This window comes from Hypanus sabinus, chromosome 16 (genome assembly GCF_030144855.1).
Source record: "Hypanus sabinus isolate sHypSab1 chromosome 16, sHypSab1.hap1, whole genome shotgun sequence".
NCBI classification, from domain to species: domain Eukaryota; kingdom Metazoa; phylum Chordata; class Chondrichthyes; order Myliobatiformes; family Dasyatidae; genus Hypanus; species Hypanus sabinus.
This window is the reverse complement of record NC_082721.1, coordinates 6,102,136-6,129,713: the sequence shown is the minus strand read 5'-3', so window position 1 is coordinate 6,129,713 and position 27,578 is coordinate 6,102,136. Positions and strand designations below refer to the sequence as shown.

The 27,578-nt window shown below is 38.1% G+C and overlaps 1 protein-coding gene across 1 annotated transcript in view; it reads right to left on the bottom strand.

Annotated features, from left to right (window-relative positions):
- The window catches only part of unc13a (unc-13 homolog A (C. elegans)), a 299,553-nt gene that overhangs the window by 161,412 nt on the left and 110,563 nt on the right, over window positions 1–27,578 (bottom strand). Inside the window, exons 8-9 of the mRNA XM_059992392.1 lie at window positions 21,631–21,666; window positions 15,510–15,732 (exon numbers count right to left, since the gene is read on the bottom strand). Of these exons, the coding sequence (XP_059848375.1) occupies window positions 15,510–15,732; window positions 21,631–21,666 (259 nt within the window). The remainder of the gene's footprint in view (window positions 1–15,509; window positions 15,733–21,630; window positions 21,667–27,578) is intronic.

Genomic DNA, 27,578 nt, shown 5'->3' with positions numbered 1-27,578 from the left:
AAAGATCTAGAAGGTTACAAAGGCTAGCAGGAAGGAGTTTAAGAATGAAATTAGGAGAGCCAGAAAGGGCCAATAGAAGGCCTTGGCGAGCATGATTAAAGAAAAACCCAAGGCATTCTACAAGTATGTGAAGAGCAAGAAGATAACATGTGACAGAATAGGACCAATCAAGTGTGACAGTGGAAAAGTGTGTATGGAACCAGAGGAGATAGCGGAGGCATTTAATGAATACTTTTCTTCAGTATTCACTACAGAAAAGGATCTTGGCAATTGTAGGGATGACTTACACTGGATAGAAAAGCTTGAGCATATGGACATTACAAAGGAGGATGTGCAGGAGCTTTTGGAAAGCATCGTTTGATAAGTTTCCGGGACTAGATGACATGTACCCCAGGCTACTGTGGGAGTCTTTGAATCATCAATGGGGATGGGAGAGGATTAGGAGGATTGGCGGGTTGCAGATGTTGTTCTCTTATTCAAGAAAGGAAGTAGAGATAGCCCAGGGTATTATAGACCAGTGAGTCTTAATTCAGTGGTTGGTCAGTTGATGGAGAAGATCCTGAAAAGTAGAATTTATGAACACTTAGAGAGGTATAATATGATTAGGAATAGTCAGTTGTCAAAGGCAAGTTGTGCCTTACGAGCCTGATTGAATTCTTTGAGGATATGACTAAACACATTGATGAAGATAGAGTAGTAGATGTAGTGTATATGAATTTCAGCAAGGCATTTGATAAGGTAACCCATGCAAGGCTTACTGAAAGTAAGGAGGCATGGGATCCAAAGGGACCATGCTTTGTGGATCCAGAATTGGCTTGCTCACAGAAGGCAAAGAGTGGTTTTAGACGGGTCATATTCTGCAAGGAGGTTAGCGACCGGTGGTATGCCTCAGGGATCTGTTCTGGGACCCTTTCTTTTCGTGATTTTTATAAATGACCTGGATGAGGAAGTAGAGGGATGGGTTAGTAAATTTGCTGATGTGGATAGTGTGGGAGGCTGTGAGAGGTTACAGCAGGACATTGATAGATGCAAAACTGGGCTGATAAATGGCAGGTGGAATTCAACCCAGATAAGTGTGAGGCGGTTCATTTTGGTAGGTCAAGTATGATGGCAGAATATAGTATTAATGGTAAGACTCTTGGCAGCGTGGAGGATCAGAGGGATATTGGGGTCCAAGTCCATAAGACACTCGGAGCTGCTTTGCAGGTTGACTCTGTGGTTAAGAAGGCATACAGTGCATTGGCCTACATCAACCATGAGATTGAGTTTAAGAGCAGAGAGGTAATGTTACAGCTATATAGGACCCTGGTCAGACTCCACATGGAGTACTGTGCTCAGTTCTGGTCACCCCAGTACAGGAAGGATGTGCAAACTATAGAAAGGGTGCAGAGGAGATTTGTAAGGATGTTGCCTGGTTTGGGGAGCATGCCTTATGAGAATAGGTTGAGTGAACTTGGCCTTTTCTCCTTGGAGTGACAGAGGATGAGATGTGACCTGATAAGAGGTGTACAAGATGATAAGAGGCATTGATTATGTGTATAGTCAGAAGCTTTGCCCACGGCTGAAATGGCTAACACGAGAGGGCACAGTTTTAAGGTGCTTGGAAGTAGGTACACAGAGGATGTCAGGGGTAAGAGCTTATTAAAAAAAAAGCATGCAGAGAGTGGTGAATACATGGAATAGGCTTTCAGCGATGGTGGTAGAGGCGGATATGATAGGGTTTTTTAAAGAGACTCCTGGACAGGTGCATGGAGGGCTATGGGTAACCCTAGGTAATTTTTTAAAGGACGGACATGTTCGGCACAGCATTGTGGGCCGAAGGGCCTGTATTGTGCTGTAGGTTTTCTATGTTTCTAATTTATAATAATGTCAAAGATTTTTATTAACTTTTATAAAAATAGGATTTACATCAGCAGATATTACATTTGTATTATCTGTTGCATTCAATTTGCAATGAACAGAAATAGCCATAGAACAGTCCAAAGCATAAGCACCTCCTAGGTCAAGAGTTCCCAACCTTCTTTATGCCATGGACCAATACCATTAAGCAACCCCAGGTTGCTTAGGTGATTAGCATCAGGTTTAAATTAGTCCTGATGAAGGGTCTCAGCCTGAAATGTCGACTATTTAATAACTTCCATAGATGCTGCCTGACCTGCTGAATTCCTCCAGCATTTTGTGTGTGCTACTCTGGATTTCCAATATCTGCAGAATCTCTTGTTCAGATTACATTGCTTTATGAGAATAGGTTGAGTGAACTCGGCCTTTACTCCTTGGTGTGATGGGGGATGAGAGGTGACTTGATAGAGGTGTACAAGATAATGAGAGGCACTGATCGTGTGGAGAGTCAGAGGCTTTTCCCCAGGGCTGAAATGGCTAGCACGAGAGGGCATAGTTCTATGCTGCTTGGAAGTAGGTATAGAGGAGATATCAGGGGTAAGTTTTTAAAAAAAAAACGCAGAGAGTGGTGAGTGCCTGGAACGGGCTGCCAGTGGTGGTGGTGGAGGCAGAAACAATACGATCTTTTAAGAGACTCCTGGATGGCTACGTGGAGCTTAGAGAAATAGAGGGCTATGAGTAAAGCCTAGGTAGCTCTAAGGTAGGGACATGTTCGGCACAGTTTTGTGGGCCAAAGAGCCTGTATTGTGCTGTACGTTTTCTATGTTTCTAGTTTTGGATTACTCTAGAATACTTCATAATGTTTGAAATGTTTACATAACTATTTCTATGTAAAACTACTTGGAGGAAGAGGTGGGCAAGAGATTTAGTACGAGGCAGTAGAAATTAAAGAGGTACAACTCTTAAACACTTAAAATTTTAAGAGAATTGACATTATTATACAGATATGAACATAGAAGTGGGCCACTTGGCTTCAGTCCGCTCCACCATTCAATATGATCATGCCTGACCAGACCTCTTCTCTTTTGCATTGATTCTCCAACGTTTCAAAATTCTTCCACTTTAAATACCGCCAATTATTTAGTCTCCACATCCAAACACAAAGCTAAGTCAAACATAATCAATTCCTATAAACCTGTTCAGACCTAAAACACACACCCTCACGGAAACAGCTCCAGGAATCACACCAACCTACATTTCCTGCTCATCAAAATAAGCAAAACCTTGTAGTAGTGGTCACACTACTCAGAACTGTTGCAAACAATCCTTGCAATCTCACTTCTACTTGCTCTGGATGTGGAGGACCTACTGCACTAGCTCTCCATACCCTTAGGTTAAGTGGCAAGATTTACTTGTTGGGCTGGTGCAGAAGCCCTGCCCTGACTTGCTGACAGACTTGACAGTAGGCACATACCCAGAGGTACAAATTTTGCCTTTGATAAAGCTACAAGATGTTTTAATAATTGTGACATTTGGAATCTAGTAAGAGATTTACTGAAACTGAGAGAAAAAAGCACAACTTATTTCAAAATTATTTCTTTTTATTTAGAAATACAGCATGATAACAGGTCCTTTTGGTCCAACAAGCCCATGCTACCCAAATACACCCATGTGACCAGTAAACCTATCAACGCATACATACCTTTGGGATGTAGGAAGAAACTGGACACCTGCAGGAAACTCACGTGGACATGGGGAGAATGTACAAACCTTTTACAGGCGGGAAGAATTGACCTCAGGCTGCTGACACTAGTAACATCACGCTAATCACCATGGTACCATTAAACACATTTAGAAATAATCAAGATGAAGCCAAGGTAAACTAATTTGATAAACATCTTTTTCTCTGCTTTTTAATGAACATACCAACAGATCTCACAGAAATCAACAGGAATTTAAACCTATGCCAGGTCTGAGCTGATGTAGTTTCCCAGTGTTATGATTTCACCATACCATTCTGCTTATTAAAATACCCATTTAAAAAGGCAATTGATAATCCCAGCAAGACTGGGCTCAGTCATCAGATGTGCTTCTACCTAAATGGCTGAATGCCAAAAGCTTCTTTCTGAGCCACTTGTCACATTCAGCAAGGTTCAACTCAATGCTTTAGCATCCAACCAATGTTGTGATTAAAATTTAGAATAGCACTGAGGCGTAACAGTTAAATGTAAGGGTATCAGTGCCAGCAACTCGGGTTCAGTTCTGCCGGCGTCTGTAACAAGGTTGTGTTATCCCCAATGTGCCACTCTTACTGAAGAGCATACGGAGGTAACACGAAGAGCAGAAACAAATAAAGAGGAATGTGGGGTAACATTTTAATTGGAAAGAAAAGTGAAGATTCTATACAAAGCCAATAGTGGTGAACAATAACATGGCTACCAGGTGCTCACTTGGCTGAAGGCAGAAAGTGCATGGAGTACAAAATAGTAATGGCATTTTTGACTTCTACAGCCAATGATATCAAGACCATATGAAAAACTCTGACAACAAATACATCTGTATTTCTCCTGTTCACGGGCTTAAGAACTGCATGGAAATGAAAGCTGAATCAGACTGAAACCAATGTCACCTGTAACTTCTATTTTTTCCAATTAATAAACTTTTGTTGCCTCACAAGTATTATTGTCTTATCCAGGAATCATTCTGGACTTTAACATTCACATTTTATTTCCCTAAACTACTGGAAACCTACACTGTGAGTGTTTTGTGTTCATTGTCAATTATTCAACTACATAACTCAAACTGGATAGTACTCAGAAAATAGTTATCAGTTTCTTGCACTTTGAGGTGCCAAACAAAAATAGACAGCAGTAGCTAGTTCGAGAGGGTCAACCTGGTACTTACTGAAATAATCACAACTCAACCTTTCTCAACTGTTATGGTGAAATCACACTACATATAATATTTATAGCCAATTTTCATAACATCAATCTTAACTCATACTTTTCAAATTTACAAACTAACCACCATAATTAAAGACCTCCAAGCACCCCAAATATTTTTTCTCCCCCCCCCCCCACCCCATTGGGCAGAAGATTCAAAAGCCTGAAAGCATGTATCACTAGGCTCAAGGACAGTTCTATCCCATTGTCATTAGACTTGTGAACAGATCTCTTGCCCAAACACACATTTGCCAAAGTCTATTTTGGCAAATGAACTACAATGTTGGAAAATGCAAGGTCATGCACTTTGGTAGTAGAAATAAATGTGCAGACCATTTATTAAATGGGGATAAAATCCAGGAATCTGAGATGCAGATGGACTTGTAAGTCCTTATGCAGAACACACTGAAGGTTAACTTGCAGGTTGAGTCGGTGGTGAGGAAGGAAATGCCATATTAGCATTTATTTCAAGATGTCTAGAATACAAGAGCAAGGATCTGATGCTGAGGCTTTATAAGGTACTCACCTTAAGTATTGTGAACAGTTTTGGGCCCCTCATCTTAAAAAAGATGTGCTGGCATTGGAGAAGGTTCATAAGGTTAATTCCAGGAATGAAAGGGTTATCAAACAAGGAACATTTGATATCTCTGGGTCTGTACTCGCTGGAATTCAGAAGGATGACGAGGGATCTCACTGAAACCTTTCAAATGTTGAAAGGCCTAGACAGAATAGATGTGGAAAGGATGTTTCCCATGTGTGGGAGAGTCTAGGTCAAGAGGACACAGCCCAAGGATAGAGTGGCGCCCTTTCAAATAGAGATGCAGAGAAACTTCTTTAGCCAAAAGGTGGTGAATTTGTAGAATCTGCTGCCACATGCAGCTGTGGACGCCAGGTCATTGGGTGTACTTAGGCAGAGATTGATAGGTTCTTGATTGAACATGGCATCAAAGGTTATGAGGAGAAGGCTGGGAACTGGGTTGAGGAGGAGATAGGAAAAAAATGATCAGCCATTATTGAATAGCAGAGCAGACTCAATGGACCAGATGTCCTAATTCTGCTCCTATGTTTTATGGTATAATGGTCTTATTTTTCACTTCAGGTACCAATGAACTGTAGCCCGGGAAGGTAGTGAAGAAACTAACATTCAATGACTATGACATATCACTACATTTCTATTTCATACCAACTCTAATACATTATGCCATTTAGAGGATAGCACAAAGGCAGATCTTCTCATAGTCAGATATTATGCACAAGTACTTTGTGCCAATACAGTGGAGAAAAAAAAAATCTCATGCTGAGGAAGTACACTTACTGCTACAGAAGATGCAGATGAAGATATTGGTAGGGTCAGAATAGATGGCACTAAATCAGTATGGACAGCAAAAATTTTCATTCCATTGGAAAACAGGGACTTGTGTTTTATGTCAAAGAGCAAAATAGCATCCAAAAGCAACTGCACGAGGCTTGGAGGCCAAAAGTGATATCCGTTTCCACACCTGTGAAGCCAACTATGGTATCGTAGGCAATTTCAGAATTTCTTTTGCAGTACAAACAGGAGGCACTAAAAATCAAATTGAGAAACTCAGATTACTCTGCCACAAGGAATTATTCCCAGTTTGACTGATGAAATGGAAGGTCACCTTTCTTCAGTTCAGTATGTTAACTTCCTAAGCTTACTTCAGCATTTAACAGCCTCATAAGGGGCTCCTCGTTAAGAGCCTTCTGAAAATCCAAGTAAACAACATCCACTAACTCTTCTTTGTCTATCCTCCCTGTTATTTCTCAGAATTCCAACAGATTTGGCAGGTAAGATTTTCACTCAAGGGAACAATGGTGACTTTTGCCTATTTTATCATGTGCCAACAATTAGCCCAAAACCTTAATAATGGACTCCAACATCTTCCCAACCATTTAAGTCAGGCTAATTGGCCCGTAATTTCCTGTCTTATGCCTCCCTCCCTCCCTTCTTGAAGAGTGGAATAACATTTGTGATTTTTCAGTCCTCTGGAACCATTCCAGAATCTAGTGTTTCTTCATAGTTCCTATCTTGTTGAAGAAATTGTTTAATTTTCACTCCTGGGCATTTCTTGAAAGATCATTATCAATGCCTCCACAATTTCTTCAGCTACCTCTTTCAATACCCTGGGTTGTAGTCCATCTGGTCCAGCTGACCTGTCTACCTTTAGACCTTTCAGTTTCCCCAAGCACCTTCTCCTTAGTAATAGCAATTACACTCACCTCTGCCCTGACATTCTCAAACTGCGAGTATACTGTTGGTGTCTTTCACAGGAAAGACTGACACAAAATACTTAAGATTGTCTGTCATTTACCTGTTCTCCATTTCCACCCCTCCACCATAATTTTCCAACTATCTAATATGGAAACTTATCTCTTTTACTCTATATATCTGAAAAAACATTTGGTATCTTCTTTTATATTATTGGCTAGCTTACCTTCGTATTTCATTTTTTCTCTTTTTATTGCTTTTTTAGTTGCCTTCTGGTGATTTTTAAAAGCTTCCCCAAGCCTCTGGGTTCCCACTTTTTGTTTTGCTATATTGTATGCCCTCTCTTTTGCAGTTATGCTGGTTTTGTCTCCTTCTCAACCAAGGTTGCATCATCCTGCCTTTAAAATATTATTTCTTCTTTGGGATACATCTATCCTGTGCCTTCAAAATTGCTCCCAGAAACTCCAGGCATTGCTGTTCTGCCTGGAGTTCATCCCTGTTAATGTCCTCTTCCAATCATCTTTTGCCAGCTCCTCTCTCATGCTTCTGTAATTCCTTTTATTTCACTAGAATATTAGCCTCTTCTTCTCCAACTACAGGGCAAGTTCTATCATGATATGATCATTGCCTCCTTAGGGTTTCCCCCTCTCTCACCATAACCCTCTGTCCTCTAGTCATAGAGTACTACAGCCAGAAACAGGCCTTTCAGCCCATCTAGCCCATGGTGAACTATTCTGTCTAGTCCAATGTCCTGCACCTGGACCACAACCCTCACTTTGGGAAAAAGAATTTCACTATCTACCTTACTTATTCTGTCATAATTTTATGTACTTCAATCACTTGACCACTTAGTCTTAGTCATTCCAGAGAAAACCATCTAAGTTTGACCAATCTTTTCTTAGAACTAATATGCTCCACTCCAAGCAAAAATGCTGGTGAACCTTTTCTGTATCCTCTCCAAAGCCACCACATCCTTCTAACAATATGGCGACCAGGACTGCAGACAATATTCCTAATGAAGCCCAAACAAACACGAACAAGAGAAAATCTGCAGATGCTGGAAATCCAAACAACACAAAATGCTGCAGAAACTCAGCAGGCCAGACAGCATCTATGGAAGAATATTGTCAACATTTCAGGCACAGACCTTTCAGCAGGACTGGAGAGAAAAAAAAAAGGTAGTTTTAAAAGGTGGGGGGACAGGAGGGAGAAACACAAGGAGACAGGAGGGGGAGTGGTGAAGTACAGAGCTTGGAAGTTAATTGGTAAAAGAGATACAGAGCTGTAGAGGCCGAAGGCCACAGAAAAGGGGGGGGGGGGGAAGATGCACCAGAGGGTGGCAAATGCCATCCCTCTTCACCATTCCCTTATCTCATTGCTCCTTGCCTGTCCATTGCCTCTGGTGCTTGTCCCCACTTTTCTTTCTTTCATGGCCTTCTGTCCTCTCCAATTAGATTCACCCTTCTCCAGCCCTGAATCTTTCACCAATCAAGTTCCCAGCTCTTCACTTCACCCCTCCGACTCCTGATTTCAACTGTCACATTTTTTCTCCCTCCCATCCCCCAACCTTTTAAATCTACTCATTTTTCTCCAGTAAAGCTGAAGGGTCTTGGCGTGAAACATTGACTGTATCCGTAAATGCTGACACACCTGCTGTGCTCCTCCAGCAACTTGTGTGTGTTGCGAGGCCCAAAGTTTAACACCATTGCAATGTTACTTTCCAATTTTTATACCTAATCCCTTGACCAATGAAGGTAAGCATGCAATGTCCCTTCTTACCCATCCCATTCCACTCGAGTTGCCTCGACTTGCATCCCAACATCCCACTGAGCATTAGTGCTCGTAAAGGTCCTGCCAGTTATTGTATTCTTTTTATATCTGACCTCCTAAAGTGCTACAGCTCATTTAAAGCAACCGCAAATGTAAATTTTATGAAGAGCTATGTCAAATGGGATTTTGCTGTTGTCTAGACAATTAAAATTGATTTTTTAAGCTTTCATTTATAAAAGTTATTCCTAGATGCAATGAAAATATAGCTATGAACATTTGAGCCAATTTAGATTTGCTCTCCTTTGCTTATTGGGAGTTAAAAAACATAGCTACTGTGCCCCAGATCAGTTATGAATTATGTTTAATTAAAACAGTTGTCTGCAGTTGACATTATGATCTGATCAAGGTTCTACAATAAAAATGAAATAAGATATTTTTAATGTTCATGATTCTTTTGGCATAAAGCGAATTTTTAATTTCTTGCCAACAGCCCTTTTAGAGTCTGCAAATCAACATCCTGGCAGCATATATCAGTGCAGGAATGAAATACTGGGGCCGGTAGCATTTGTTTATAAAAGATGAATGAATTATTTGCAATTATTGATTATGTATCACATTGTGGTCAAGCATAATAAAAGAAAATAAACAACACATTAGGTTTGTAACGTTGTGCAATAAAAATTCATCTGCAACGACTCTAGTCAGTACCTCAAAAAAATGGTGGGATTGCAAGGAAAGGTAAAACTACAAATACCTTCTTCTAAATGAAATAGACTTCTTTGAAATTAAATGAATCCTTAACTGCTTAGCACCATTTCAACTTTTAAATAATTACAGATTTTAAAATGTGAAATTTTATCCATACAAATCTGGTTTACAATACAATACTCTTCCCAATAAATGGCAAGTTGGACATAAATCACATTCTATTGAGCATACAGTCTCTCTGATTAGTCCCTTTGATAATCACCTATTGTGACGAATACCAACTTGAGCACTTTCCATACAGCCTTATCTTCAAATCATGGGCATATAGAGCAGATAGTTTTCTTAGTTATTTCCAGATTTTTCCAAGGATCAAATAATGATTACAAGGGATCATTGCACTCAAATACAGACAAGTATCAGGACCCCTAGTAACAAATTAATCCCTAAATATAGGAAAATGCTTCATTTAGCTATATCCATGTATGCAGCTGAATAACAATAAACTTGTATTTGATGTATTTCTATAATGCCTAACATTAGAGATTGGGTTACTCTGACTTTTGTTAACGTTACTGTAGTCCATTGATTAAGTTACAAAAGCAATATCAAAGTAATTTGTGATTCCTCATAATACAACATTTTGCTTTACTCAAGTCCCACACCACTATGTTCAGGAACAGTTATTACCCCTCAACCATTAGATGCATGAACCAGAAGGGATAACTTAACTCAACTTCACTCGCCCCATCACTGAACTGTTCCCCACAACCTATAGACTTCCTTTTCAATGATCCTTCATCTCATGGTCTCAATATTTACCATTATTATTATTATTTCTTTGTGTTTGCACAGTTTGTCTTTTGAACATTGGTCCATCTCTGTCTCATGCTGATTTTCATTAATTCCATTTTATTTCTCACAATTTACTATGAATTCCCACAAGAAAATGAATTGCAGGGTAATATATGGTGTCAAATACGAACTTCATACATTGTTCAAAGTAAATTTATTATCTATCATTCTAAGTTTTGCAGATCTCTAATTTATCCAAAATTTATTACATTAATTCAACACCATTTCCTCACATCACAATTTGCTTTAGTTTACTTTCACATGTGATCAAGTCCTGACCTCACACCCACTGTACGTTTTCTGGGCACTGGCACTCTGTGATACTTTATTCTTCTACATAAGGTTTAACAGCTTCCATTATAGAATTTAAACTCAACACATAAGAACAAAAGGCATTTGAACCAATACATTACAGATTACATTACCAATACATTAATTTGGGACAATCAAACTGCTGATATGCAAGCTATTTCAGGTAAACCAAGATCCATATACTTTTAAAATGATGCTACATGAAACGATGAAGTGATTCAAAAGAATGGAGGTAAAAGCTAGTGTTAAATAATGCACTATTTTATTAATACTGGGATAAAAATAAGTGCCACGATGGAAGGCAGTTACTGAAACCATGAAAATTAAGAACTTCACCTTACATTTTAGGAACTATAATTTGATAATTTTAAGAAATGATTCAAATATTTTCTCCCATTTAAAATTTTATAATTCACATTTGAAAATTTATAAGATGTTAATTCAACTTTGCTCACCTCAACACTGAACTGATTCCACAACCTAAGGACTCATTTTCAAGGACTTTACAACTCATGACATTTATTGCCTATTTATTTAGTATTATTGTCTTTGTTCTCTTCCTTTTGGTATTTGCACAGCTTGCTGGCTTTTGCACATTGGTTGTTTGCCTGTCTTTGCTATGTGTGTTTTTTTCATTGATTCTGTTGTGTGTCTTTGTATTTACTCTGAAAGTCTGCAAGAAAATGAATCTTGGGGTAGTAAATAGTGACATATATGTACTTTGATAATAAATTTATTTTGAACTTTTTAGAAATATTGAAATCAAGAACAAATATTTTTTTTTAAATTAAAATGATCAGAAGCCTTTCTCAACCATATAATGCCCTGAGCACTGTAAGTAATCTGATAATCTTAAAAAGTTCTAGAAAAATTTCTCAATGCCAAAAGCATTTTACAAGTGGCAGAAGACTGCAGTAATCAATAGTGTCACTGATTTCTTTAGATTTCATGTCATCCAACATTAATGATACTCAAAATTGAAACAGTTAGAAGCAAACAACAGAAATACAACTTCAAATTCTTATTCAAAACATTGACAACTTTGTTTTTTTTCCCAATGAGCTAGTATAAAAATCTGACAACAGGAAATTAAACACATTTTAAGATCGTAGATAATGCAGTCATAACATTTGTACTTTGGAGGCCTGCACGGTTAAATCTTGCATCATTTCAACTTCAGATATTACACCATTGAAGCCACTATGTTCACAAATATAGAAAAAAAACACTGAAACAAGCATGCACACAACTACCAGACAAGAAGCCACAGCACATTATCGACCACAAATGTCTAGAGTACGAACAAGGCAATAGATTTGGTTTAAAACCCACCTATCCGACAGATCTAGAGACTGCCTACTTTCAAGGGAATACTGACGACTGGTTAGCCTGCTAGAGTCTGACGCAGTCTCTAGGTCACTGCGTCCATTTGTGGCAGAATCTATGCTATCATAGCGTCTACCAGAGAAAGCGGAAAGCACAAAGAGGAAAAAAAGTGAGGGAAGATTAAATAAACAAAAAAAAAGATAACTTTTAATTGCATACTCTACTGAGACAACTGTGCTATCAATTACTTATGTAATTAATTTCTACATTGGAGTTTACCAAATTAGTGGGTGAAATAGAAAAAGTGCAATTTATGAAATAATTCATTGATAAACTATACAAAACGTTACCAAAATAGGCATTTGACTTTATAGCCTTTTGGTTGCTAGATTCTCAGACAAATGTTTTGGGCAGCACAAGTGAGGTTAGAAAGTGAAAATGACAAAAAGACTTGCTTTCATGATTAGCACACACATATTGTCTTTTCATCATCGTGTATTTAAATTATACAGTGGTCTCAGAACATGGTACACAATAGTTCCTTCAATTTCTAAAGTTCACCCTCAGTGATGAAAGAACATTTACTCAGCAAACTAAATTACACGCAATAAAAAAACATAACAGCCTTTTATATAAAGAGCAGCAGTATTTTCAGTTTGAAATTATAAATAAATTTCACTGCAGAAAATGTAAATTAATGATATGGTTAGGTAAGCAACAACCAAGTAACTATAGTGCTTTCAAAAAAAGAACAAGCCAACTAAACAAATCATTTTAATTAACAGGTTTCTTACTGTACTGATATCTCAATATAAATTGTAAAAACTAGCTTCCAATACAACTTTACACTATATATTTTCACTGCTATCATTTAATTTATATGTATATTACACTCCATAGTCCCTTAAGGTATTAAAATTGCAATTTTAAAACCAAACTTAAATTATCAATATAATTATTTTTCAATTTAAAACCAAATTAACACACACTACATGGCATCAAACAGCAAGGAACAACCTAAAAACAGAATGCATTTTGTAAAGTATATTTGTAAACTGAACACCAAATGTACTGATAAATTGCAACATAAAATACTAATGCGCTAATATTTAAATTCAATTATACTACTAATATTTAAAATAATCCTTAAAAATCTAAGTAACAAAATCAAGAAGCAACTATCTCAGTTATCCGGTACATTTATATTACTTCCTTGGCTTTGTAGCACAATATATTGTACATTTGAATTTATTTGCATGCATAATAAAAAAGTACGATTTTCCTTAGTCTGTGAAGTGTGTACATTTCTAGCCATTCATAATTTGTGCTTGCCAGGAGAAACACTGATTAAAGATTTTGCACTGATCATAATGCTAAAGGTCAATGAAATACAACAATAGTTCTCAAATTACAGGATGGATATGCAACAACATACTATACCTGCAAATCTGAACCTACAAATCAAATAAATCACTTAGATGAGATGACAATTTCAAATAGGTTAGTGCTCCATTCTCTTAGACATGGTGCCAGTTATACTTCTTGAGTTCAATATGTCTCTCTTCCAAGAAAAAAATTTGAAAACTGCTAGCTGGCTAATTTGTTTTATTTCAATATGTGTTCAATCCAAGCACATTTTAAAGTACTCTTTTCTTTCTCTTCTAAATAATGGATGGGTACCCAACATACCTGATTGAATGTTTTGATAATCACAAAAAAAGTTAAAATTGCATTATAATTTTGTATACTAATATCAAGTTTTAATAAAATGTTGTGAGATAATTAATAAAATAACATCATGCCTGTATAGTTCAGAAAAAGAAATAGTGAACTGGAACCTTGTCACATTGACTGGAAGAGAGCATTGTGGGAACAATCAAATTATAAGAAGCCACCTAAAAGCAGAAATGTTAGATAAAAAATAAGTAGAAATATATGGATGTGCCTGAATATGTGAAAGCTATCTCACATAATACCAGTTTTTCCAAACCATAAGCCAGTGTCTGCCTGAATAATTTTAAAACAAATTTAACAGTTGTCATATGAAATGATTAAACCTCTAAATCAAAAACTAGAAATGGCCAACGGATATTAAACAAAAATTGTGCTTGATGAACCCAAATATTTCTTGTGGAAATGACACAAGGTGATTGGGGGTAATGGACTGCGAGATGATACTGAATTTTCAGATTCCTGTACATGGCATCACACAAACAACTTGAGAAATGTAGCCATTATAAATAGGAAAGGGGAAACAAATAGAAAGAATAACTTGTTACAAAAGAAGAATTTCTCAAAGCAGTTGGAAATGTCCTATATATTCTACTCTAAAATTATTTGTCAACTTTCTTTAATTTTTAAAAAATTTTGTTCCGAAATTAATTTAAAATTGGGTTGAAATATGATCTAGTTGAAAATTGCTCTTTTCATTACTGCCATCCAAAATATGTAAAAAAAATATATATTATATACTCTTTACTTAATCAAGTTGATAATTGCAATATTTCAAAAGCTTTTTTATTTTCATTAAGAGCAATTCTACTAGTAACATAAACACTTCCCTAAATGCATACACTTGGGGAAAATATTAAGGCAACAAAATATAATAACATTTTAAAAACTATAATCCTCAAGAATGGCCCAATGGCATTGTAAAATAACATTTCTATGACATCACTTCCAATTAGCTTACCTCTCTGAACTGTAGTGTTATGCATTAACTTTACTCACATACTGAAACTTACTGGAGTTCACATCAAAACCATAATCTCTCTAAATGGGAGATCAACTGTGTACACTGCTTTGCAAATCCATTCAATATATTACTTCACCTTATGGGTAGTGGGAGGAATATCTCTTTAGAGGAATAAATTTAGCTGGGTTGCTTTCACTTCTCTCCCAGGTTATTGTTGTTGACCAGTGAAATTCATAGCTGAACAGGTAAATTAAACTACTGTATACGCTACAATGCAGTTATTTAAATGTTCGGCCAGCTCATATCATGGTCAAACTGTGCAATAGCCCTAGGTTCAGAAGTGTGGAGGAGCTGATGAAAACATTTGTAAAGAGACCATGGAAATATTACATTGGCTGGTGGAAGGGAAACCAAAGATGATATTTTCAGTTGAGAAAACATCAAAAATCATTTCAGTATCTTGAATGAAAAAGACCCAAGTAGCAAGTCGCAGCAACTAATTGGAGCAGAAATTATCACTAATTACAGCCTGTTGTCAGGATTCATTCCACCATACCTAATGAGAAGACAAGCATTTTAAACCTCCAGGCATGTTATTATTTTATTTCTCTCAGAATTATCTTTGGTCCATCTGGAAAGTTCCCAATGAACTTTGTTAGACCAGAAATCCACCACGTCAGGAATAAAGCACAACCTCGTCTGCAGCCACTCAGCAGTTCTCAGGAACTGACTCACTGCACCACTATATAATCCAATTTTCACTTGTTAATGAGAAGAAACATTGATTGAAAATATTCATTTTTGAAATCAAAGCCATCAACAAAGTAAATTGTACCTTATTGGCCTCTGATGGTCTGAATAATCTAGCTCATAACTGTGTATAGAATCAGTGCAAGAATCCCGTGATCCGTTCTGTTGATGCCGTGAAGAAATGGAATACTGATGGACTGATGCATTAGGCTGAGATGTTGTATAATATGGAGGTGGGATGCTGTTGCTAGTTTCACTTCGATAGTCGCTGTCTCTGTCATCCACAGCACTGTCAGGATCTTCATTGTCTATAAACAATGAAAACCAGATTGCCACAATGATGAAATTCCAGAATTGTAAAAAAACACCAGCTTCAAATAGTATTAATTCTAAAATAAAAAGTGTTAAAATCTATAATTTTACAATTCCCACAACCAACACCCAATGGATTGCAAGGTTTCATTTATTGCAGAAATAAATTAAGTTTGGAAAGATTAAAAGTGATGCACGATCAGATAATGCAAAGTAATGGGGCAATTCAAACATCAGTTGTTCTCAGGTTAGAGGATATGCTCTAAATGCATGCACATTGTAGAAACTATCTATTTAAGAGAATTGTCAAAGAAGAGAAATGGACAAGAAAAATAAATTAGTTACTGGGGCATGCAAATAGCATCCTTTAACTCAAGACCATAAACTTATGGAAGCTCTCAACTCTGATCTACTAGTTCAACTATAACCCGAGTTCTGGATTAGCGCCACTCAGTTCCAAATTCAGCATCACCTTTACTTAAAGACTAATCCTAGTGTCTGCTTAAAATAGCAGAATAAAACCCACAACATAATGCAAAAACTGAAAAATGAGACTGAACATTAATTGATTTGGCCAACTATTTAGAATTGACCCCTGCGTTCAGTCCATGAGCTACTGACTTTGCACAAATGCATGATTCTGACTGCCCTTAATCAGATCCCAGAGTCAGATGACCTGGCCTAGCAAAACACACCTAGTAAAGCCCTGCCCCAGAAGCCCCTTATAGGCATCAACACTGCTATTTCTGTCAAATTTATGAGGCTTTATTAGTCTCTGATACTTGCAAACATTGAAAAAACCTGAAATTGTTTGAACTTGCTAAAATTAAAAGCATGATTAATAAACATTCAACACAACAAATATCCACCTGCACTTCATGGCTATCACATTCACCTTCATTCTCCCCCTTCCCCTCTCTCTCTCCCCCCCAAAAATGCCTTCAGTCTATGGGCAGATTCATCAACACCAGGCTGAGCTGATCAGTGACATTTCCTTGGCATTGCCCAACCTGCCTCCATTCTCTCCAAAACTTAAAACCAACTTATTTTTTCCCCACCAACCCCCTATTCCAATGAACACCCTTTGACCTGCAACATTAACTGTTTCTTTTTCTACAAATGTTGCTTAACCTGATGAGTATTTCCAGCATTTTCTATTTCAGATTTCGAGCACCTGTTTAACCTTTTTCTTTAATTGTTTCATTTTCTAATACAGTAGACTACTATGAAGCAGTAGCCACTAGAACTTGAATAACATCTTGCCCGAATAATATGCACAAAACATTATTTCTTTCCAGTACAAAGTTAAAATTACCCACTTTTAAAATTACCCACTTAGTAAGTAGTCTGCTGGATAATGGCCTCCTCACAAGGTAGTTGTGGAACCATGATGATAATGAGTAATGTCAGCTAAAATTGTATCATGGTACTGTTAATATTCTATGTTTAAATTGATAGCATTTGGAGAAATTTTGTTAGTGGAATGCATCTACAGCTGTCTGTTATGATACATAGAAAAGTAGTCATGTGGAATTTATAGAATTCAATGAATTGCTCGTTGCTTTACTTGCCAAATTCCAGGAAATATTGTTTTCATAATGTAACAGAAATAACTGATGAGAACATTACAGTTAGTAGCTTAGATGGATAGTCAAAATCGGTTCTGATCAATAGATCAGTTAGAAGATTGGAATGCCAAAGGAATCTGGTGGCACTCACAGCATGGATGTGAGGTTCACTCAGAAACAGGGGTCTTGTGATGAACAATTCTGTTGTGATGTTTAGGCACAAATGTGTCATGGGACCACCAAGGCAGTGGCATTGGGATCACAACTGTTTTTTGAAAAGTAAATATAATGACCTGAGTGTGTATAAGAATATGATTAGAAATTTAAGAGGGGATACAAAATTCAGGAAACCAGTAAATCCGTCACTCAGGGCAGGCCTTCTTCACATCAATATCATCAATCAAGGAGGAAATTTATAGGCCTGAAGACACACTCAACATTTCAGGGACAACTTCGTCCCCTCCGCCAACATATTTCTGAATGGACAATGAACCCATACATACCACCCTGCTACTTTTTGCCTCTCTCTTTTTTAAAATATACATACACATGTATACACATACATATAATCTTATTGAAATTTACAGTTTAAAAAAATTGTATTGTAATGTACTACTGCAGCAAAACAACATATGCCAATGATATTAAACCTGATTCTGATTCACACTTGGAAGAGAACAACTATACATAACAGGACATACAGCAGATGGCATTTAATGGAAAAGTGAAAAAAGATTCATTGTGATGTTAAGAAATAAATGATACAATGATCTGGCAAAGGAACTATGGGAATAGAGTCTAGACAGCAGACACATGCAAGTTCTTTTGAAGATGTCAACATAAATTGGGAAGACAGAGTTACACAGGACCTAGGTTTTATAAGTACAGGGAGGGCTAAAGCAACCAAGTTATGGTATAGTTTTATAATATGGTGACGCTCCTGTTAGAGAACTGAGGGAAGGGGTCAAGGCATTGGAGAAGATCTAAGGGAAATATATTAGAAGAGTGTGCAACATTTCAGCGGCATGGAGGTACAGAGATATTGAAATTGTCCTCCAATCAGTGAAATAAAATAAAATTAGAAGGATTTAATTCTTGTTTAAAGAAAATCCGATAAAGCAGATTAATACATAAAGAACCAGGAGAAATAATAATAATAGTGAATTGTTATAATTTGGTAAAACAGGTGGAAGATTCAGCAATGTTTCAAAAAACATGATACTGAAATACTTTAAAAAGAAACATCTGCAGATTAACAGGAATAGAAAACAGATGTGTTATCAACAGAAAATCTCTATCACAGTAAACCACGGAAATAATCAAGGTTTCTCAGGCTTTTGATAGTGCTGCTCTGGCAGAAGTCATGAACAACTGAATATTACACTGAGTACAGTAAAATCATGATTACCTGCTTTCATGTTGTATGGTAAACCTGATAGTTTGTCACCTGATTCACTATAATAGTTCCCATGGTCTTATTAAATTCACTGGGCCACTACTTCACAACCTTCTTAATAGAATTCAATCTCCCTTGCTCCATTTACATTCACCAAATTCACTAGAACATTTATTATTCTACATTCTGGTCTGTTTAAAAAATGAATTAACAATTGTGTTTTGGTATGAATATAAGTAATAGCAATTAGATCTGATTGTGGACTTCAGAAAGGGCAAAATGGAGAAACACACACCAGTCCTCAGAAGGATCAGAAGTGGAAAGAGTGAGTGATTTCAAGTTTCTGGATGTCAATATCTGAGGATCTATTCATATTGATATTGATATTGATATAACATATTGATGCAGCTACAAAGGCACAACAGTGGCTATATTTTATTAGTAGTTTGAGGAAATCTGACATATAAAGGACATTCACAGATTTATACAGATGTACCCATGGAGAGCATGCTAACTGGTTGCATCACTGTCTGGTATGGGTGGGGGGACGGGACTACTGCACAGGACCCAAATAAGCTGCAGAGTCAGCTCCATCATAGGGACTAGCCTCTGTCGTATCCAGGACATTTTCAAGGAGCGATGCCTCAAAAAGGCTGCATCCATCAACAAGGACCCCTCATGTCATGCCCTCTGCTACCATCAGGAAGGAGGTACAGAAGCCTGAAGATACTCACTCAACGGTTCAGGAACAGCTTCTTCCCCTCAGCCTTCAGATTTCTGAATGCATATTGAACCTGTGAATACTACCCCACTACTTTTTATTTTTCAACTACTTATTTAATTGATGCACACACACACACAAATTCAGTTTTCTTCTGATTATTATGTATTGCAATGTACTGCTGCCACAAAGCCAAATTTCACAACATATGGCAGTGATAATAAACCTGATTCTGATAATCCAGCACCAAAACCCTAATTAACATAGATTAGAACAGCACAGGAACACCTTTCAGGTCATCATGTCAGTGCCGACAAGAGTGCCAAGCTAAAATAATCCAATCTTCCCACACATGCTCCATATCCTTCTGTTCCCTGCCTTCCCATGTATTTGTCCAAATGGCTCTTAAACATTGCTATCATATATTCTTCCATCATCTCTCCAGGCAGCATGATCCAAGCACCCATTATTATTCATGTTAAAAAAAACCTGTCTCACAAATCTCACTTAAACTTCACTCCCTCTCACTTTTTGGGGTTTGACATTTGCATCCTGGGAAAAAGATTATCCATTCTATCCAAATCTCTCACAACTTTATATACTTCCATCAGTTTGCTCCTCAGCCTCCACAGCCCCAGAGGAGAGAGAAAAAAAATCTGTGTTTGTCAATCCTCTCTTAATAGCTAACACTATATTGCAGGCAACATTCTGGTGAATCTCTCCTGGATCCTTTATTCTGCATCCTTTCTGTAATGTGCTGACCAGAACTGCACATAACACTCCAAATATGGTCCAAATACAGTTGTATACAACTCCAACATGATTTCCTGGTTTTTATACTTAGTTCTTTTACTGAAGAAGACAAGCATGCTTTACCATTTTATCCATTTGTATTGCTACTTTCAGGGAGTCGCACTCCAATACCTCTGTACACCAGTGCATGCAAAGATCCTGCCATTTACTGTCTTGCATTTGACTTCCACTTGCCCAAATTTAACTCAATCTGCCATTTGAGCTGTCTGAATTTCTAGATGGACTATAACCAGTTGGATCCTCTGACAACCTTCCATAATGCTACCAATGTTTATATTATCAGTCAACTTACTAATTATCTCAAAAATAAATATACTTACATAAAAAACACAAAAATGCCAACACTGATCCTTGCAGAACATTACTTACATATTTCCTGAAGGATCATTGCAACTAAATTCTCAAAGTAATTTACTCTCATGTCGTCTCTATCTGGACATGATAGGTTCTTTAAAAACATTCAATATCTTAATATTGAATTTTAAATTTTCAGAGCAAGATCATAGAAAAAATTACTTACAAATTTTCTGTACACATAAAACATAGAAAATACTCAACAGGTCAAGCAGCATCTGTAGACAGAGGTAGATGATCTTTGAAATGAATCATCAGAAGGTCACTGACCTGAAACGTTATCTCTCCACAGATGCTATCTATCCCAAGTATCTCCAACATCTGCAATATTTTGCTTTCATATATATCAAAGCAAATTTAATTATATGTCACATAACTATATTAATATAGACTGTAATAGGTATAAATTTTAATACAAATATATAAACCTATAAAACTCGATCAATTTCAGTTTAGAAAATAACTGACTAATCGGAAAAATGATCAAAATTTATGTTGGCTATTAATTGACAATGTAGATATTAAAGTCTATTCTTTAAGATATTCAGAGACACAAGAGACTGCAGATGCTGGAATCTGGAGCAACAAACAATCTGCTGAAGTAACTTAGTAGGTCAAGCAGCATCTGCGAAGGGAGAAGAAATCATGGTTTCAGGTCAAGACCATGCACCAGGACTCATCACCAGTCCTGAGGCAGGTTTTCAACTTGAAGTGTTGATAATTCCTTTCCCCACTACAGATGCTGCTTGACCTTCTGAGTTATTCCAACAGATAGTCTGTTGCTTTCGTTTTAGTTTCATTGCAATAGGCAAATTATTGTGATGCATGCTTATTGTTACCCCAAGGATGTAGTGAAAATCTTGTTTTGAAGGAAAAAAATTGAATCTTATTCATCACAATTTGGTCTATCAACCTCATTCTGTATCATAAAACTTGCAGGCCTGTTAAAAACTACTCAGTGCACATGATAATCTATACTTGACTGAATCTGCATTCTAATAATAGATACATTATCAGCCAGAAGCAACAAGTAACTACATACTTTGATGGTCTCCCCAGCCGAAATAGCTCCAGTTGCCTGTGGGACAATAAAGGATAGGAAATAATTAAAAAGGAAAAGCTACATCATAATGACAAAAAAACTAATCAATACTGTTAGGAACTAGTGGTGTGCCTGAACTGACATCACTCAAACAAAAATAAATTCTTCTGCTAGGTTTTGTTTTAGGAACTCTGCAAATATTTTTTTAAATATACAATCCTCAGAGTGGTTAAATTGAACAGTTCAGTAAAGTGTAATTACTGAGGGAGATAGTTCATTTGCAACCCAGTTAGGCTTCTATTTGTAAGCTGCTGGAAGAACTCAGAAGGGTCTTGACCCAAAAATGATGACCATCCCTTTGCTTCCACAGATGCTGCTTGACCTGCCAAGTTCTTCCAGCAGTTTATTTTTTGCTTCACATTCCAGCATCTACAGTTCCTTGTGTCTCTAAAGTTACATTTATACCTTGCAACGCTGATGCAGGGAATTACCTACTGTTTCTCAATATTCCCTTATATTGGTGATGCTCTGGAAATTGGAACACTGAAGCAAAATGTTAGATATTGGAGTAAAAATGAGCTTCTATTACTAAGCTTCAGGAACATATACCTCTATAATATGCAGATGCAGTGCTTCAAAATTCATTCTGGTGGGTGTATTAAAATATTACATAATATAATAGTTCAGAGAAGATGGCAGACTATTCCTTTTATAGAAAGTTGCCTTAATAAAATTTTCCAGAGCTGTGTTTTTTTTTCAGGACTGTGTGTGCATTCACCAAGGCACAAAACCACCTAGGCTGCATTGAAAGATCCCTTGAATGCAGTTTTCCCTCATAAAACACTTAGAATTTCACCAATGTTGTGCTCTTCCAATCATGGCTGCAGAAAATAGTACACGGCAAGAGAAAAAGACAAGCAAATTGAGGCAAATTTTCCATCCTCAAATTTCTTACCAACATAGTTGGCAATATTTTACAAATTTAAAAAAGGAAAATGACTTGAAAGGGCCACTCAGACAATGGGACCTCTTTAATCCCAATAAAATATTCACTGTAAAGACTTCAGTATTTCATTTTCACAATAATATGGGTCTTAGCTCTTATCCCAGTTCATCACTTTTGTTCATGGTGACTTATTTTCAAAAGTCTCAAATTCACATCTTCCAATGACCACACTCCTGTTTCCTCCATTCACCTTTTTCGTCTTTAACCACCATTTTCCCTCCTCTTCCCACTGCAAGTTCTAAGTCTCCTTATACCTCAGCAGTTTTATGTTCTCCATGAATTTGTTACTGAATATTTATCATGGACCAAACTGACAGTGCCTCCCCTTGGTCTGGCTCGCAATAACCTTTTTACTCCTATAGCACTGCAGGACCTGTGAGTGGCCCTTGACCTGAAATGCTGACCGTCTCTACACACACATTTTCCATTTTTACCTCAAGCTGTCAATATCTGAGGACTTTTGCTCCAAACCCACTTACCTCAATGGAGTAGTCAGTGCTGATTTTTATTTTGTCTACCAGTTCACCACATCTTCTTCACCATTTCCGTTTTCCAGTGCAACCAGATGAGTCATCTTATGCTTGACTGCACTCCTTCATATGCCTATTTCACCCAATATTTTAGTCATTTTTATTTCTGTGACTAATGAATAGATTAGATAGGGAATGCAGGGCCCAAGCTTAGCAACTACAATAGATTCTGTTTCAGTGAAACTCAGTTTACCTGTGGAAACAGCAAAGGTGGTTCATTCGAAAATTATGCAAGATTTATGAATTAATTTTTCAAGGTGAGGGTGTTATGGAGAAAGTTAGCATTTATTGTCTATCTTTAATTTCCCTGTGAAAAGCCAACTTTTTAAACCAATGTGATCTTGGTACTCCCAAAGTCTTGATGAGTAGGAATATTCAATTTTAGACCCAGAGATAATTTCTAACACAAGATGGTGTGCGACACAGCTAGAAGAGAACTGGTGAAGGTGTTCTGGTGCCATACATTTTGTTCTCAAAGGAGAGGACACTAGGTACAACGCAGAAGATACAAATGAAGACCATTAAGTTTAGCAACAGAATTGCTCACTTCACATTGTCATCAACAGCTAAACTTCAGGACTGATGTCAGTCTACAGAAATGCAACAAACATGGAATGCACAACTTCTCCGTTTTTAAATACACAACCAGTAATCCTTTAGAGGATTTTATGTAGATTCTCTTGTTAAAATGTATCTGGTGCCGTAGACATTTTGACTCCAATAAATGTGTTTTATCCAGGTTCACTTTAGTGTAGAATTATTAAAATTTTGCCGTAACACTAACAGTTTTAAAAACTTCACTGCATTCCAATGATTGGAGTACTGGCTGAATAAACAAAATTTGCAAGAAACTGATGAGATAAATGGGATCTCTTCCTCTCTCTCCCGCTGGCAATTCTAAACAAAGTGCATTTAGCTAATCCATTCTAGTTATCACAGGTCTTATGTTGTATTCTTATTTCTCACAGATCAGCAGTGGTTATTTAAAAAAGGGAGCTTGGAGGTAGTTTGCCCATTGTATATGGCCTATCAGCGGCTACAACTGGAGCACCAATTGTGAGTTAGATAGCAGGAAAAGTTCAGACATAGAAAGGAAACACTGCCTAGCAGAGCAGTCATTGAGGGAGTGATCGGAGGCAGAGTGGTAGGGCTTTGGCGATGATGGGTCAAGGCAAGGTAAGTTACCTTTGAGGAATAGAAACAGAAAGTATGTCTGTGAGGCCACTGTTCTGTACTGGGTGTCAGATGTGGGACGTCCAGGAGACTCCCAACCTCCTGGATGGTCACATCTGCAGCAGGTGTGCCAAGCTGCAGCTCTTTAGGGTTCAGGTTACAGAACTGGAGATGCAGTTCGATAACCTTCGTCTGGTCAGGGAAAGTGAGAAGGTGATAGAGAGGAGCTATAGGCAAGTAGTCACACCAGGGACTTGGGAGACAGAGAAGTGTGTAACAGTCAGGAGAGGGAAGGGCAAGTGTCAGATACTAGAGAGTACCCCTGTGGCTGTCCTCCTTAACAATAAGTACTCCAGTTTGAGTACTGTTGGGGGGGGGGGGGGGCTGCCTGGAGGAAGCAACAGTGGCCGCACCTCTGGCAAAGAGTCTGGTTGTGTCTCAAGAGGGTAGGGAAAGGAAGAAGGCAGCAGGAATAGGGCACTCTATAATTAGGGGCTCAGACAGGCAATTCTATGGATGCAGAAATGAAACATGGATGGTAATTTGCCTCCCAAGTGCCAGGGTGTTTCTGATTGCGTCCACGATATCCTGAAGTGGGAAGGTGAACAGCCAGAGGTTGCAGTACACATTGGTACGAACAACATGGGTAGGAAAAGGGAGGAGGTCCTGAAAGCAGACTACAGAGAGTTAGGAAGGAAGTTCAGAAGCAGGACCTCAAAAGGTAGTAATCTCAGGATTACTGCCTGTGCCACGTGACAGTGAGTATAGGAATACAGTGAGATGGAGGATAAATGCATGGCTGAGGGATTGGAGCAGGGGGCAGGGATTCAGATTTCTGAATCACTGGGACCTCTTTTGGGACAGGCGTGACCTGTACAAAAAGGACAGGTTACACTTGAATCCAAGGGGGACCAATATCCTGGCAAGGAGGTTTGCTTAGGCTACTGGGGAGAGTTTAAACTAGAATTGCTGGGGAGTGGAACTGAACTGAAGAGATGGAGGAAGGGACAGTTAGCTCACAAATATAGAAAGCTTAGAGATAGTGCAAGAGGGAGGATAGGCAGGTGATAGAGAAGGGATATGCTCAGATCGATGGTTTGAGATGTGTCTTTTTTAATGCAAGAAACATCATGAACAAAGTGGATGAACTTATAATGTGGATCAGTACTTGGAGCTATGATGTTGTGGCCATTAGAGATTTGGGTGGCTCAGGGGCAGGAATGGCTACTTAAAGTGCCAGGCTTTAGACGTTTCAGAAAGGACAGGGAGGGAGGCAAAAGAGGTGAGGGCGTGGCACTGCAGATCGGATAGACTGTCAGGGCTGCAGAAAAGGAGGAAGTCTACAGAGTCTCTGGGTGGAAGTTAGAAACAGGAAGATGTCAATAACTCCACTGGATTTTTTTTTCTATATAGTAACGGGGACATTGAGGAGCAGATAGGGAGACAGATTCTGGAAAGGTCTAACAGTAACAAGGTTGTCGAGGTGGGAGAGCAAGGGGTTCAGATGGATGGAGTTTGTTAAGTGCGTTCAGGAAAGTTTCCTGACACAATATGTAGATAAGCCTACAAGAGGAGAGGCTGTACTTGATCTGATATTGGAAATGAGCCTGGTCAGGTGTCAGGTCTCTCAGTGGGAGAGCATTTTGGAGACAGTGATCACAATTCTATCTCCTTTACCATAGCATTGGAGAATGATAGGAACAGAAAAGTTAGGAAAGCGTTTAATCGGAGTAAGGGAAAATATGAAGCTATCAGGCAGGAACTTGGAAGTATAAATTGGGGACACATGTTCTCAGGGAAATGTACAGCAGAAATGTGGCAAATGTTCAGGGGATATTTGCGTGGTGTGCTGCATAGGTACATTCCAATGGGACAGAGAAAGGATGGCAGGGTACAGGAACCATGGTGTACAAAAGCTGTTGGAAATATAGTCAAAAAGAAAAGCTTATGAAAGATTTAAAAAACTAGGTAATGATAGAGATCTAGAAGATTATAAGGCTAGCTGGAAGGAGCTTAAGAATGAAATTAGGAGAGCCAGAAGGGGCCATGAGAAGGCATTGGTGGACAGGATTAAAGAAAACCCCAAGGTATTCTATAAGTATGTGAAGAGCAAAAGGATAAAACATGAGCGAATAGGACCAATGAAGTGTGACAGTGGAAAAGTGTGTATGGAACAGGAGGAGATAGCAGAGGTACTTAATGAATATTTTGCTTCAGTATTCACTACAGAAAAGGATCTTGGTGATTGTAGGGATGACTTACAGCAGATTGAAAAGCTTGAGCATACAGACATTAAGAAAGAGGATGTGTTGGAGCTTTTTGAAAGCATCAAGTTGGATAAGCCTCCAGGAACAAACAAGATGTACCCCAGGCTACTGTGGGAGGTGAGGAAGGAGATTGCTGGGCCTCTGGCAATGATCTTTGCATCATCAATGGGGACAGGAGAGGTTCCAGAGGATGGGAGGGTTTCAGATGTTGTTCCCTTATTCAAGAAAGGAAGTAGAGATAGCCCAGAAAATTATAGACCAATGAGTTTTACTTCAGTAGCTGGTAAGATGTTGGAAAAGATTCTGAGAGGCAGGATTTATGAACATTTGGAGAGGCATAATATGATTAGCAATAGTCAGCATGGCTTTGTCAAAGACAGGTCATGCCTTACAAGGCTGACTGAATTTTTTGAGGATGTGACTAAACACATTGACGAAGGTAAAGCAGTATATATATATATAGATTTCAGCAAGGTATTTGATAAGGTACCCCATGCAAGGTTTATTGAGAAATAAGGAGGCATGGGATCCAAGGGGACCTTGCTTTGTGGATCCAGAACTGGCCTGCCCACAGGTGGTGGTTGTAGACGGGTCATATTCTGCATGGAGGTCGGTGACTAGAAGTGTGCCTCAGTGATCTGTTCTGGGACCCCCCCCCCCTCTCTTCATGATTTTTATAAATGGCCTAGATGAGGAAGTGGAGGGATGGGTTAATAAATTTGCTGATGACACTAAGGTTGGAGGTGTTGTGGATAGTGTGGAGGGCTGTCAGAGGTTACAGCGGGACATTGATGGATGCAAAACTGGACTGAAGTGGCAGATGGAGTTCAACCCAGATAAATGTGAGGTGGTTCATTTTGGTAGATCAAATATGATGGCAGAATATAGTATTAATGGTAAGACTCTTGGCAATGTGGAGGATCAGAGGGATCTTGGGGTCCAAGTCCATAGGACACTCAATGCTGTTGCACA